The following is a 15,291-nucleotide window of genomic DNA, read 5'->3' on the forward strand; positions in this document are numbered from 1 at the left end:
TTAAATTAGTCAAAAGCCCGCAGGTCTTAGTATATAATTAGTTGAATAATGCCTGAGGGGCCTCGTTCTACTCGTAATCTGCTTCTATACCAGGTGCGTTACTTAATTGATCAGCCGCTTCATATCCAACCGAGATGGAAAAGATACTGAATAGGTACTGAAGTACACAAATTACTTGTAATCGCCTATAACCTTGAAGAGGCAAAACAGTATTAGCTAAGACACTAAAGAGTTATGGAAGTTGTTCCTTTATTGAGGATCGAATCTTGATAGTAAATCTTCTTCATGACTCGTTTACCCATTTTACAGCAACATGGCAACTCATTATAAGCTAGTGGAATATGTCAAAGGTCGACACTCGCAGGTATTTGATGCAAGGTTACGTAAATTCGTATGTGGAACAAGGAGAGTATGTAATGTAACTTATCCGGAATTTACACCGGTACTGAAAATTAAAATTGAGACCGGAGCTAAAAATGGGAACTAAAACTTGAACTAAAATTAAAACCCTAAAAGAAATCAAAGGTAACCCTCCTTCGTTGGTGACATAATATGTACATAGCTCTTCTCGCAAACTCCATTTTAAGCACATCCTTATCCATAACAAAGGAAGAAATTTGCACTCTAATAGAGTTGTTGTAATAAATCTAACTCTTGTAAGATGTATTGACGAGAGAAAAAGTTGACTGTATTTTCGTAAGAATTGACAATTTTCTTCATTTTTACTGACTGCCGAGTTTTCATTACTCAATGAGAATTCCAAAAATTAAAAAATACTTGAACAGGGTTACCATATTAGTAGGGCAAAGCACCCGTAGTATCGATTTTATTACCCAACATGTTTTCTTCGCAAAACGAAATTAATACAGGGTTAGGAGATGGAAAACTTCCTCCCAAATCTCCGAGAATAGATTAACTCAGCAGGTAAGTAGAGGTAAATAATTTAGATTTTATGTTTTAATTCAGTATATATTTCAGTTGTAGGAGTTTGCTGGAGAAGTCCATGTTATTGATTTTATTGATGTATTGCTCCATATGGAAATTATTTATGATATATAAGCAGGTAAGTAGAGGTAAATAATTTAGATCTAGATCTAATCTAAATTATTTACCTCTACTTACCTGCTTATATATCATAAATAATTTCCATATGGAGCAATACATCAATAAAAAAAAAAAAAAGATTAACTCAGTTTTAGCTGGATCGAGGAGGAGGGGTTGTCAGTTCAAAAAGGAAAGAACGCTCCTAAAAGGAAAAAAACTGGGAGAAGACATCCAAACGCCAGATCCTAAATGCATACATATGAAAGCTATGAATAAATTGATAGCACCTGATTTATTATTTAAACCCAGGCAACCAAGACTGGAGCGAGTCTCAGATTTCATTAAAGGTTTACCGGCCACTCCCAAAGAGGAGACCAACGCAACACCTAAGCTTTCACCAAATATGTAGAAAGAAAATAAAGAAATAAGACATTCGAAACCCAAAGTGAGGAAACTTGAAGTATGGTGGACAACTGTACGGACTTCAAGGCAGCATGGACTACCGCATGCAAGGTGTGGCCCGAAGGGGCGACAAGAAATGTGATAATTGAGAAAAACAGTGGCTCGAAAACGAAGTAATTTTATATGGTAAGAGGGAAGGGGAGGAAAAAGACGATAGAATAAACATGGGAAGACGACACCCTGAATTAAAGATAGGATCGATAAGCTACAAACACATAGGGGCGACATGATAAAGGCGGAAACCATAATTGTAGAAGGAGTAGACGAGGAAATTGAAGGCAAGGAAGAGGAATTAAGGACCCACGGATATCGAAAAAACGCGTAATAAATACAAGACGGTTGAAGAGACCACCAAAAGGGTATCAGCAGTTTTGATCAAGCTTTCTTTGCGGTTTTTTAGATTCCATTAACGAGCAAGGGAAAATAGATTTAATCTCTGTAGCCTCACCATAATGTGGGAATAACACATTGATATTGATAGTTTAACAAAAGTCCGTTGAGAGAATCATAAAACTTAAATAGTGGAAACCGTTTTCTTTGCTATTTTTTCTTCTAATTTTATCAAATATGTGGTGGTTGATTTTGGATGGTAGATCATCGGAGATCTATGGTTCAGCATTATATAAGCAAATTTAGGTAGTGCATTTGGTCGTTTTCACAACGAATTATATTTGCGGATTTAATTTTTAACCGGAAATAATTATTCAAGTTGACAGCTAAAAAATATTATTTATCCTATGGGCAGCGTCCAATATTGCTCAATTCCACGACTGAAAACAAGCGATTACTACAGTTTTAAATTAAGAAAATAATGCCTTACTAAGTCCACAATATTGTGCGCACCGGAAGCGCGACATATTGTTATAGGTAACTCTGTTGGTACCGCACACTGGGCTGTATTCTGCTGTCACGCCGCAAGTTTGTATGCATCTTCGAAAAGCGGGCGGAGCGGTTGTTGTAAACGGAAATTGAGTCGTCGAGCTGATAATCGGAGGTTCCCTCATTGGAGCACCCCCACCGTCGTTGGGATTTGGTCTCCTGTTTTGCTGAACTGGTGGGTTTCTAACGGGAGGAATGTTACCTATGTTTTGTCCGCTATTTTGCTGGATTGGTGGGTTGCTTGGAGGGAAAGCAGCATTGCTACTTAAGTTTGGGACTCTGTTTTGCTGGTTTGATACGATGGTAATTCCGGGAGGCAGTTTTTGAAGTGGTGGAGATGAGACGCGAGTGTTGACATTTGCATTGGGATTTGTCGGTTGCGGAACCTGAAGAGTTGGTGCGGAAGATTGGAAGGAGGTGGCCGGAGGGCGCGAATTTTCACGTTGGTTTGTATTATACAATCCGATTTCTGATGAAAAGTAGTCGTCCTCGTCGTCGTAATGCTGTGAGTGCGCCGTATTAAAATGCACTGCTGCAGCAATACCTGCCAAACAACAATCGAATTACAAACTGCATCATTCGCCTTTTTTAGTTACAAAATTGAGTATACCGGTCTACTCCTGGTTGACAATGACTTACGACGTTGGATCATATTAAAAGTAAAAAAATTAACACTTACACAGAAATGAATAAAGCAACATTTTAATCACTGACTGTTACTTAACTTTCCAACAATGAACTGAGAAAATGTAGCACAATTATCACCAAACGTTAATTAGTTTCTAATTGCTGGGCCATGTATGACAAATAACTTATAGTTACCTACTTAAGTCACTTTTTGGAATAGATTGACGAATGTAATAAATGCATCTGCCACCCGACGATGTTTTATTTTAGTGTCTGGTTGATATAGTTCGGAAGCCAAACGTATGCCTTAGGGAGAATTTAGTGAAAAAAATTAGACTGTAAATTGTAGCATAGTTGCTAAGAAATTCTTTGAGCTTCCCCTTTGCTTCTCTAGTCCGAAAGCAATTTTTAGCGCATTTTTGAAAAAAATACGCTATTATATTCGTTATGGCTGGCTGTCCGGGTGAGATCTCAGCAAGTACAATAGCTAGAGACATCAAATTTTCACTAAAAGCTTTCTCATGTAGCGTAGATGTTCAGGCTCTAGTCTATTTTGAGTTAGATTACTTGTGAGATCGATAATTTAAGAAAATAATTTCGATATGGTTTTCGGAGGTGCTATACTTTTACCGTTAGATAGCGCTACCAGTATAAAAACTTAATTTTATTACCAAAAATGTGCTTTAATCATGCATATGCTGATTTACAACTTGTTTTTGTAGGCGTCCTCTACAAATGGGTGCGTGAAAAATGCAAAGTGCGCTAATGAATTAGTGGTCAAATGGTTAAATTTATACACGAAATCGATTATTCGTTTCCAACACAGAATTGGGGTTCGGGTGTTCTGAATAATTAACCGAAGAGTAATTTGCATTGTTACCAACTACCTTCCATGCCTTAATCTAGTATAAGCTACACACTACACACTGGCATATAAGCAGAGGCAGCTTGATAAACAATACAACCAAATGTTGCGCGTTTTAAAAACACCTGGGTGCCTGAAATCGTGTTAGGCTTTTTGGAACGTAGACAATGGTTTCGAGGTTTTTGACACTTGTTTAGGCGAGTACCTACTAAGCATTTTCTACATTACATGCATCACCTTTACAAATATACCCGACGATTGAACCGACCGCAAGGTCTCCCGACTCTTCACTCTTTTGGGGCAGACTTTATGGGCTTTTATGATTCCCGGTAAACGGTAAATCCGGGGCGAGTTTATACTAACCCTTTTCGTTGACTGAGTCCTTAAGTTTTCCACTTACAGAATACAATGACCTCTGGAGTTACTTCAGCCTACGTCTGTTTCTTACAGAACCCAAATTTTAAGGCACTATTTCGCCTTACTGTCAGCCGTAGTAAACATTTTGCCACCAAATTAAATGCATATTAGTGAAGTGATAAAATTAAAATATAAGTAGAAATATAAGAGAAGCAATGAAAATGATCCTTTCAGCTCAGTTTAATATAATTTACCAGCAGCTTACGTGCTTGGGAAACTTAATTACAATTACAAATACTTGACAGCCGAACGCATAATTTCACAAGGGCTAAATTTTAAGTAGTAGATTATAATTAGGTACAAAGAATTGTTTAAGTACTTTACTTATAAACAAAAGCGATATTAAACTAAGTATGTCAATTATTCGATATAAATAAAAAGATATTACCTTTGCAGTATTACTATGATGATGAAATTAGGCCCGAGAGGTGCTGTAGAAAATTGCAGGGTAAACGGTCGTTACATTTTGGTCGCGTAATTGAGTTGTCTAATTTAAAAGTCATCTAATTTTCGCATAATTAGTTATTGGTGTTATTTCGACATTTACACTATTTAATTACATCCCTTTCTCTACTATTCTACCACATTTTGGATAATGCGTATAAGAGTTCAATGTTGCGGAGGCCCCTTTACGAGGAGGCACTCCACAGGCCTCGAGGATGCTCTCGTTTTATGAACATTTCTATTTTAGGGTCATTTTACGCGGCTTGCAAAATGACATAAAGTCATAAAATGAATTGTACTGCAATGGCAATATTGAAATCTCCCCTACCTATATATTGGCTGATGTCGCATTCATAATTAGGTGTCAGTGACGTCGTCTATATTTTCCATTAATTAATTAAGTGTTTTGAAAATAGTGCGCAAGGAGAGTTATTAAAATCTATGACAAACTATGCACACGTATAATTGATGTGTGTACTGATTAACTACACCAACAGGTATGCAAATTGCAAATCTCATATTATATCTCGGAAGATCTTTGAATATACCTAGTTATAATCAAAGGTGAAGATTATACGCAGGAAGGTGCGGGTCTGCTGCAATGAGATCAGATATATGCATTGTACAAGGTTTCTCCTACGTATTATTATTTGCGTATTTTCGTGGGTTTACACATTTAACCTGAGAATACACATCTTTTACTAGAAGTATAAATAAAATATCTCCTAAAATTGTTGCTATTTTTCTATATCTATACCTAATAAAGATTCTAGAAAATTGCAACATTCCTGTGTCTACCTCTGTTAGCAAACTACAATAGCGAAAGACCTAAAAACTGATTACTGCCCGTATAGCATTACTAAGTCGTAATACCTTTTGTTATCGACCAATTATGAGTACTTTATGGTTTATTGTTTACTGTTCATTGTTCGGAATTATTTCCCAAGCACGTGATAATGTAACTTTTGTCACTTTAAACATATTTTAGACGAATTTCTTTGTTTAGACAATAGTCAACAAATTACTCAAACAGTAACAAAAAACAAACAATAATAAAAGTCCAGTAAAGCGATAGGTCACGACGATCACAATATTGGGGGTTGTCTCAGATGCATTACCTTTACTTAGCAAATCAAGAGAAGATAGGAGTTACTGTCCACTTTTCCATTCAATGATGGATTTTACCTAAAAGCATGGAGGCAACTATTCATTATGTGAACGTTTAGTTCATAAGCTACAGCACTAAGGGTCCCAAAATGTACGTATCTTCTTTAATTTTGTCTTATAAATCGTCAATCATTCAGTTTTCAGTTATTCTTATTCCTTTTCTGCTTTTTGTAAAAAAATTTCCAAAATTCCTACCCAAAAATGGTGCACACCTGAACGTAGGTGAAAACAAAATGGCGATATCCACGAAATTAGTTTACGTTGCACATTTCGATTACCTTTCAATACAACAGATTTTTTAAATATTGATTTTAATTTTTGAATTGGTTTCCATTGATTTTATACATACATAGTTTTTTATATTGCCAGCTATCCTATCCTATCGGACAAATTCCTGTAAAATGGAAAATATGTCCGATCGGTTTCCAACTTTTTGTGTGTGCCCTATATAGTTAGTTATATCCGTAACAAAAAATGCTACCCGTACAATATGTACGTTTTTTACAGAACATATAAAAAAATAAAGTTGATAATAATTTCTCCGAAAGGAAAAGGTGCATTGAAAATCTCTTAACCCTGTCTTCAAGAACTCAAATAGTGGCAATGAGAAAGTGTTATTGTTGTATCTGTTCAAATAACATCGGAAAAAAAACTAATTCGGCAAAGTTTGGTTTTTCTGCCATATCTTCGGAAATAATCGAAATCTTCGGGTTTTCTTTAAAGCGCAACGTTTCCTTAATTTGACCATCTTAGTAGTGTCTTCTATGGTTTCCTTGATTCCCATGATAGACGTCTCTATCTTGGACATAGTGTACTAATTTCATGATGAAATAGGTATGTTTTGCCTTATTTTGGCATGGTGTCATAATTAATTCCTTTTAATTTAAACGTGACATCGCCTTTTATCAACTTTCTCTCCCTCTGCGCCGAAGCTGCTCAAAAAGCGAAGGTAAGGTGTACCATAATCATTACGTGAGAGATAATGAAGGCGTTTACTTTCTTTATTTGTAAGTACCGTCTACTTAATTAGTTTCCCACCGAGGATGTTGACATCTTTTGTTCTAGTGATCATCGTTTACTTATGCATTAACGTACAATCAAGACAAATTGGTTTTGGGTACTACAATTTGGGTTATTGGAATAAAAACAACTGGCAGCAATTGCAGACCACAGCCCCTAGTGGCACAACGACAACCACCGCCACTCCAGCCTTTCGAAGATGCGTTTCAGATTGCCTAAGTCGCGTAACAAAGCAATACGATCCGATATGTGCAAGCAATGGCCAGTCGTTCGATAATGTAAGATCGTTCAGATGCGCGCGAAGCTGCGGTCTAAGTAAGTTGGATCAAAGTTATTAACTTTACATTATATGTTTTTTCAAGGAGCACGGTATGAATCACCTGGTACATGTGGGCCGGCTCTTAGTAAATAATTATGGAAGCACATACAATTAACGTAAAATGTGAGAGTTAGATTTAAATGCACGTGGCAAGTCCAGAAGTGGATCGTCTACACTAAATCTTGAGCAAAAGTGTTGTGTTGAAAGGCAGAGTGGCCGTTGTTCAAAAATTCTGTTGAGATAAAAGGGAGTAAAGAAGACACAATCACTTGATTTGAGAAAATTTGACATGTGTTTGATTTTTTAATTTTTATTTTCGTTTTGTCTAATTTTTATTCCCATTGTACAGTTTCTGACTTATTTAATGTCCCTCGAATGCCTCATACCTGCCACATAGGCAACCAACATTCCATTTACTTAATTAATTCGTTTGACTTCGGTTTTTAAGTGGAATAGAAGGGATGCCGTTAGTTGTAATTTATCCGCACACCTTTTTGCCAAAGCGGGCAGCAAAATCTTCGATTTACCTGCTAGGAAACTTACGCACATGTAACCTCGCTTCATGGCATATTTATTAATATTGGCGCGTCTAAAATTAGAAACGGCGATTCATTTGACAAATACCTATTAAAAAAAGAATCTTGTTGCAATATGCGACAATAATAACCCACCCATCGTCTTTTAATTCAATTCGTCCAAGTACAATTTTTGAATTAATTAATCAAAATTGTAATGTCTAATTGTTCAAAAATCCTACTTTTAATTTTTATAGGGCGAACTTATACAGCTATCTGCGTCTCAAAGTAGTCGGGATAAGATAACTAGATTAATAACATATTTAGCCAATTCAACCTTGGGTCTTTCTTTTCAGGATTGCTTGAAAACAGGTTTATTTATTACTTACTATGTAATTAACGGTTACCTACTCATGTTATAATTGAAAGCCGTATAGGTATTGTAAGATTATATGAATGCGGGTGGAAAAATTTTCGATTTATTCGAAAGTCTGTAACCTTTTCATGGCACATTTATTTCAATTGGCACATCTAAAATTGGGAAGGGTAATTTACTTCCACTTCATTAAAAAATAAATTTTTTTCAGTTCAATTTTTCGAGCGTTAATGTTAAATTAATTAACTAATTCTTAAATTCACAAAGTTGCTTAAAAATAATACTTTTTACTTATACTGCGAACATAACTAGTGTCCTTCCTTGGAAAATAAACTTTTAAACTCATACTTTGTAAGGTGTACCTAATCTATCTAACGAAACACGATGGATTAATTCGAATTAATGATTTGTGATCTAACCTTCATCAACTTGCAATCAAGATATAATTAACTAATAAAAGAAAAGGAACTGGTGGAGAAAGTCCTAATGGCAATATGCAATGCATGAATCATATCTTTATATTGGTTTCATCGGGAGGGACCTTATCAAAGTTGTTACCTGAATTCCACCAAAACTCCAACTGAGGATTACAGACCTGGTCCCGCATGTTAAAACAATTTCCGAAATTTGATTATTTTCCATGAACCGTAAACGCAGTCAAATTTTTATCGATTTTGCAAAACCTAAGTAATTAGATTTTCATGGAAACCAAAACAAGTCTTTCCAATTAGTAAGGATTTCAATTTTGTTAGGTTAATCAGATAGAGAAAGCGATTTATAGGAACCCAGAAGAAAAATGAGGTAAATAATTGATAATGACTTTTTCGGTCAGGGAATACATAATTTCTAATGTGCCAACATATTTATACTTAACTAAAATAACTTTTTTCCAATACTCCATAGTAAGTGACGATTTACGAAACTAGCAAAGTAGAATAAAACTGGCTTGGTTACCATTTCGGCTGACTACCTATATAGATTAAATTTTAAAAAATATGTTTAATTACATCGATGAGACATCATTACGAATTCTTTTATTAACTTCAAAATATTGGATAGAACGTTGTATGGCATACGTGAGTAAAGGCTCTAAAATAATCTACTGATACAATAAAATACTAAAAATCAGAGTTTATTCATTTTACATAAGATCGCTTAATCGTTCCCCCAACATTTAAAAACAATTACACATACTATGCGTTTGCCCGGAATATTGGAATGCGCGAGATTTTAACAAAATAAGTGATACTTGGGCGGAAAATCTTAATACCAATGACAAATGCCTAAATACTCTACGTTTTATTAGTAGCATTGGTTTTAATGATAAACTGTAATACTTATAGTATGTTGACGGTTTGTTTTGTGTGTAATTGAAAGGCAAATGGCCTTAGAAGCCGAGCCTAAGGTGGGGTTTTAGTGGGTATACCTGATAGGAGAGCCCCACACTACTCCGGAAATTGTCCCTCCGGAGTGTGCTTAAGGAGCATTTCCCCACCTACCAAAAAAAAAAAAAAAAAATATACGTATCTTACAAACCTTACGGCTTTTAATTTTAAAATGAGTAGGTAACTGTTAATTACTATCTAAGTAATAAATAAACCTTTGACGCAACCCTGCAAGAAAGGTTACCGAAATAGAATTGGTTAAATAAGTAATTAATGTTCTTATCTTATCTCAACTGCTTTGAGACGTAAGGAGCTTAATAAATCCGCCATATGAAAATAAAAATGTTTTTTTTTATTAACTATGCATTACAACTTTGGCAAATTAAAATCTGTAACTTAGGAGAATTAAATTACGACCTCATAATCTACACCTCTAACAGAAATCTTGAAGACACTCAAAGGTACCTACAAAAAGCTATTAACCGCTTAGAAAAATGGTCTGACCGTACTGGATTACAATTCTCGACCAACAAAACTCACTGCATAACTTTCTCTAGAAGACGCAACATTGGAAATCCCTCACTTAAACTCAATGACATCGTACTCCAACACACAAATCAAATCATATATTTGGGAGTTGTACTTGACAACAAGATGACTTGGATCCCTCATATTAAAAAAACCATAGAAGACACCAGAAAAGCGTTAAACATAATCAAAGTTATATCAAATCAAAATTGGGGAACAAATACAAATACAATAATAAAAATATTAAACGCTTTAATTAGGTCGAAAATAGAATATTGCCTATGCATCTACGGAGGAACCAACAGCAGCATTCTGAAATCCTTATATGCTATTTATCATCATGGACTCCGCTTAGCTACAGGAGCACATCGCACAACACCAGTAGATAGCCTCTATGCAATAACGGGTGAACTACCCCTAAAAGCAAGGCTCTCTAAACAACTACTCTGCTACACGGTACAAGTCATGGGTAGACCAAACCATCCGAACCAAAAAGTCACTTTACAACCGGAATTTCAAAATCTGTTCGCTAGGTCAAAAAGAATATTAGTAGTAAGAGGCCAAAAGCTATTAAGATCCCTTGAAATACAAGTTAAACTACCGAATACTCCCCAAATCAAGCAACCCTGGGCAACTCCTCTTATAAAGCCGAACGTTGAACTAACCAACCACCCAAAAAATTCTACAAATCCAGCAATCTATAAAAACCTCTTCTTAGAAATCCTTAATAGACATAATGACAGACAAATAATATATACGGATGGTTCAAAAATTAAAAATCTTGTTGGATGCGCGTTTATACACGAAGACAATTCCTACCAATACAAATTACCAGATGCGCCAAGTGTGTACAGTGCCGAACTATATTCCATCAAGGAAGCACTCGGATATATATCGAGAAACGTGTACGATAAATTTTTAATAGTAACGGACTCGCTCAGCGCATTACAGGGATTAAACAACATGTACCCACAACATGAATATATATAATATATATAATATATGAAATACACACCACCTGGAAAACACTCAAATCACAAAGCAAAGAAACCGACTTTCTATGGATTCCATCACATATCAACATCGAAGGCAACGACAGAGCAGACCAACAAGCAAAAGAGGCCACATCCAGGAAAGATCCAAGCACGACATACACCACAAGGACCGACGCCAAACCTATAATTAAAAACCGTATCACCAAAGCATGGAACTTGGAATGGGAAGAAACAGCGAACACAAAAAATTACTACAAACCGAAACACACCCCCCCAGAATCCCAAAGCAATATCACTAGAAGAGAAGAGACAATATTAACAAGACTGGAAACCGGACATACAAGACTTACCCACGACTACCTGCTTAAAAAGGAAGAAGAACCAACTTGCCAACAATGAAATATCAAACTAACTGTGAGACACATCCTCTGTGACTGTCCTAGGACCACGAAGCAGCGCAACAACTTTAACATCGGCAACCACTTAGAAACCGCTTTCTCAAAGCCAAAGAACGTAATAAGTTTTCTAAAAGACATTCAACTAATCGATGCCATGTAAATGTAAATCTTATCTGCTGTATAAGCAAAAATGCCACAAGACCTTGTAGTTCAGGCATTATTCCTTTAAATAAAAAAAAAAAGTTCTCTTGTTTTCAATCAAATCAATTAGTCTCCGAGAAAAATTGCAAAAACATAAGAAAATGTACCTTTGGGGGTGGTTAGGGTGTAGTTTTTCCAGGGAGGATCTCTGGGTCTACATCCTATCTTTTTTTCTACCCCCCCCCCCCCATACCTACTAAGGGATGCCGGGCCACGACCACTATAAGACAGAAAGTAGATAAAATTTACAATGAAATACGGCAAAACTACGAAAGGAAGAAATATCCAAATTCTGATTTATGATTTTATTGGCACCTCCAACGTTGTTGAGTTGAGTTCGTTCACTCTTCCCACGCATTTAATTTCATCTCTTCCCATTTACGCTTTCTAGTCACGGGATACGGATTTCTCACAATGGAAGTAAATCTTAGCAGATAATATTGTAAATCCTAAACCTCGGCCATAAAAGCCCTTGTCCCTTATACAGTTACAAATAAATTCGTCGTTATAACGCGCATGCCGGAAGCTCTCTGTGAAATTAAGTTTTCCCGATTTAATACAAACGATCGGCGCTCGATAGACAAATGTAGGGTTGGTGCTTTGGCACTATACCTATAATCAAACCATTTGCAATTTTATGACGAAAGCGTTTCAGGTAACCCACAAATTAAAGCACGCTAAACATTTTGACCTATTTACAGATTTAATAAATTTTTTATAAACCTTAATTTAAGGGGACGCGTAACTAAATTACTTACCAGTTCCTGTGTAGGCTTAAATTAATAAGATAAACAGTTTTTACCTTAAAAAAGGGAAGGATACTACACTGCTTTTTAGATTGTCAGAGTTTTCCATGTTTACACGTGTTGAAAATTATGAAGGGACGTTGACTTTCAGGGTACACAGTTTGCCGCATCATAAGCATTTTACAAATTACGAAATTAAACTAAAACACTTTGCTATGTGAAAGTAGCGTTGCTTTCGTTTTTAATTTAATTAAGTCAAACGCCGGAAATTTAAAATTCATGGCTTTTCATAAACTCCAAGTGCAGGGTATAACGGAAACTTTGATCGAAATTTCGTCAACACTTGAACTATAAACACATAACTTTACAACATTGATAAAAATGAATTTCGAAACGCTCGAAATCTTAGTTTAAACGGAAGGATATTTTGAGATAAAACTCTCTTACTAATCTCTTCATCCATTAGAGCTAGGACCAGGGCACCCGAATTATTAAACTGCATAACAGGGCAAGTGATACATCCTTGTTTCATCCTGTTTCACGAAGATAAGACGTAGGAAAAGCTACCAAAATCCGTACTGATAGAGAACAATCATGGATACTTTGACACAATGTGGATATTCAACTCAAAGCAGTTTTCGTTCAATTTATGATCTCTTTTACAAGCAGATTCAATCGTTTACTGAAATAGGTACATTTTCTTTCACAGCCCTTTAAGTGTATTAAGTTGTTCGAAAACACCCACTTCTTCGGAATGCTTATAACACGTTTGAAAACCATACACGTAATAGGTAACTATCTGGACGAAGAACAAAAGCAGATCAGAGAAATTGGAACATTGGAAGCAGGGTAACCCAAACCTTACCTGCTTGCACTCATCCTACCTCATCGCGTGTTAAATTTCAGGTAAGCAGAATATCCAATAAGAGAATCGTCTATGCCTTATTATCTACCCGAGCTCATCTTTTAGAAAAAATTTACAAGACGATTGTTTAAATATTTAAATATGTTATAAACAATAGTGAATGCTAGTAGATTTGCAAATCCAATAATCGTAAGGAGTGAGGCTAGACCCAAAGGCAAACACAATCTCACAAAAATTGCCCATAGTCCTTAAAGCAGATATTCTTTACAGGTCAGCAATGTCTAATGAAAGACGACAATCATTCAAGCACACTGTGTGAGAAAGGAAAAAATAATGCACAGGTAATCTAAAAAGGCATTTATAACTAAGGCTGTAATAAGGATAGTTTAATTTCTTTTTCCCCAAAAGATGGCGCCTGCGCATAGTTGCAACTTCAAGGCCAACACAATGGTGATATTAAAACTTCAACTTTAAAAGCACTTCCCATATAATTATGTGCAAGTGCGAAAGTTAGATAAACCGTGGGATGATCACACCAGGTATGTGAACACAAGGTATCTGGGGGCGCTTCGTTACAAAAAATGTCATGCGGAAAGTATTTGTGTTCTAGGAGTTGAAGGTAGAAGGAAAAGTAATTGATTTAATTTATGGAATTGTGTGTCTCAGGCGCCGTTACCCTAAAAAAAAGCTGTAACTTATTCCGAATTTGGGTTTGATTGTTTCGATGTTATAGGTAGCGGTTTTTGTTCGAGAATGATTCTTCGGAAGGGGTTTTTGTTATACAGTACGGCATGAGAGTTCTAAACGTTGGGATCCCGTATAGTTGGGAATCTGGGAGTCAAAATTCGAACATGGTATGTGAACTCAAAGATATACATTTTGAAAAATACGTATCTTGTGCAGAATTAGATGCCGATTCTGAATCATGAGGGCGCGATGGTCGCAGGGATTGCAAATAGCCAGAAAAAAATAATTTGTACAAAATTTCGCACTTTCTAAAAGTTAGAAATTTTACCTTTACATCGCATTTACGAAGTTATTTATGAATATTTTTCAAGAATTTGTGCACCATTCGAAAGCTCATTGTATTTGCCGTCTTACAGAACAAAAAGAGAGTCAATGTTGTCTTTAACAACCACTCTATAAGTTGTTAAAGCTGTATATGCGCGAGAAGTGTAATACAAATTTCAGTCGCGAGGTATTTTCGTTATTGTTGGAGATAGAGGTATACATATACGAGACAAAATATGTACAATGAAACAAGGTAGTTTTTTTACGAAAACATTTTTTCAGTCAGACAAACCGTTTAAGAAATATAATATAGCAGTCGGGACATCCTGTATTTAAAATTATTCTACTTTGTTTTATAGAATCTAGGGAATTTTATTTCAAATATTCACAGACGGAAAATGTTATTTATTGTAAAGTTAGTTTACATTTTTCTTACAGGTTTTTTTCTCGTATTAATTTTGTTTTCTTAAAATGTGTGTTACCATAAATTTTGTAATTTCTTTTTATTAATCAATTATGTGTCAATTTAAATCCCAATTTGGGATCCAGGTAGAATTTAATTTTCTGTGTCAAATTTTGCTAATTTCTTTTAATCCGTGTGTTAATTTGAATTCAAAATTTGAGTAGTGATTTCATTGGAATGTACGGAATTTGATTGAGGCCTTCGGCTATTTCAAGTTTATAAAATGTATAAAGTGACTTGAGAATTGAGATCCACACAATACATGAAACAGCGAATAAGTATTGCTACTCAGTGGGGGAACGCCGCCTCCATTATGGGCACTTTACCTCCTTCGGTGCCCATGGAGGAAATGTTTTACATTTTATAAATTTATTATTGTTTGATTTAAGTTTTATTGTTATGTTATCTAAAAAAGTATAAATATACTTCTTTAAACGAAACTAAAGTTGTAATTTGAGCTAACGAATAACGATGTGGGTGACTGTTTGGGTGGTAATTTTGACCGCATAGGTACCATTACCCAAATACTTACAGCAAAATATTTACTCCCAGAAGATGTTCACG

The 15,291-nt window shown here is 35.5% G+C and overlaps 1 protein-coding gene across 1 annotated transcript; it reads right to left on the reverse strand.

Moving 5' to 3' along the window:
- Positions 1-2,137: 2,137 nt before the first annotated feature.
- On the reverse strand, positions 2,138-3,222 carry LOC116171593 (lysine-rich arabinogalactan protein 19-like). Its single transcript, XM_031488528.1, has 3 exons — positions 3,065-3,222; positions 2,327-2,929; positions 2,138-2,276 (listed from the first exon to the last, which is right to left on the reverse strand). Exons 1-3 carry the CDS (start codon positions 3,084-3,086, stop codon positions 2,242-2,244), a joined length of 660 nt encoding a protein of 219 aa, XP_031344388.1. The 5' UTR covers positions 3,087-3,222; the 3' UTR covers positions 2,138-2,241.
- Between the last annotated feature and the right edge of the window lie 12,069 nt (positions 3,223-15,291).

This window comes from Photinus pyralis, unplaced genomic scaffold (assembly GCF_008802855.1).
Source record: "Photinus pyralis isolate 1611_PpyrPB1 unplaced genomic scaffold, Ppyr1.3 Ppyr1.4_LG5, whole genome shotgun sequence".
In the NCBI taxonomy this organism is placed as follows: Eukaryota; Metazoa; Arthropoda; class Insecta; order Coleoptera; family Lampyridae; genus Photinus; species Photinus pyralis.

Excerpts from the sequence above, each read along its gene's own strand:
- LOC116171593 (XM_031488528.1), bottom strand. The coding sequence starts at position 3,086 with ATGTTGCTTTATTCATTTCTGT. Across the intron at positions 2,930-3,064 it reads GTTGCTTTATTCATTTCTGT|GTATTGCTGCAGCAGTGCAT; the intron begins GTAAGTGTTAAT and ends GTTGTTTGGCAG. Across the intron at positions 2,277-2,326 it reads CGCACAATATTGTGGACTTA|TCGTGGAATTGAGCAATATT; the intron begins GTAAGGCATTAT and ends GCTTGTTTTCAG.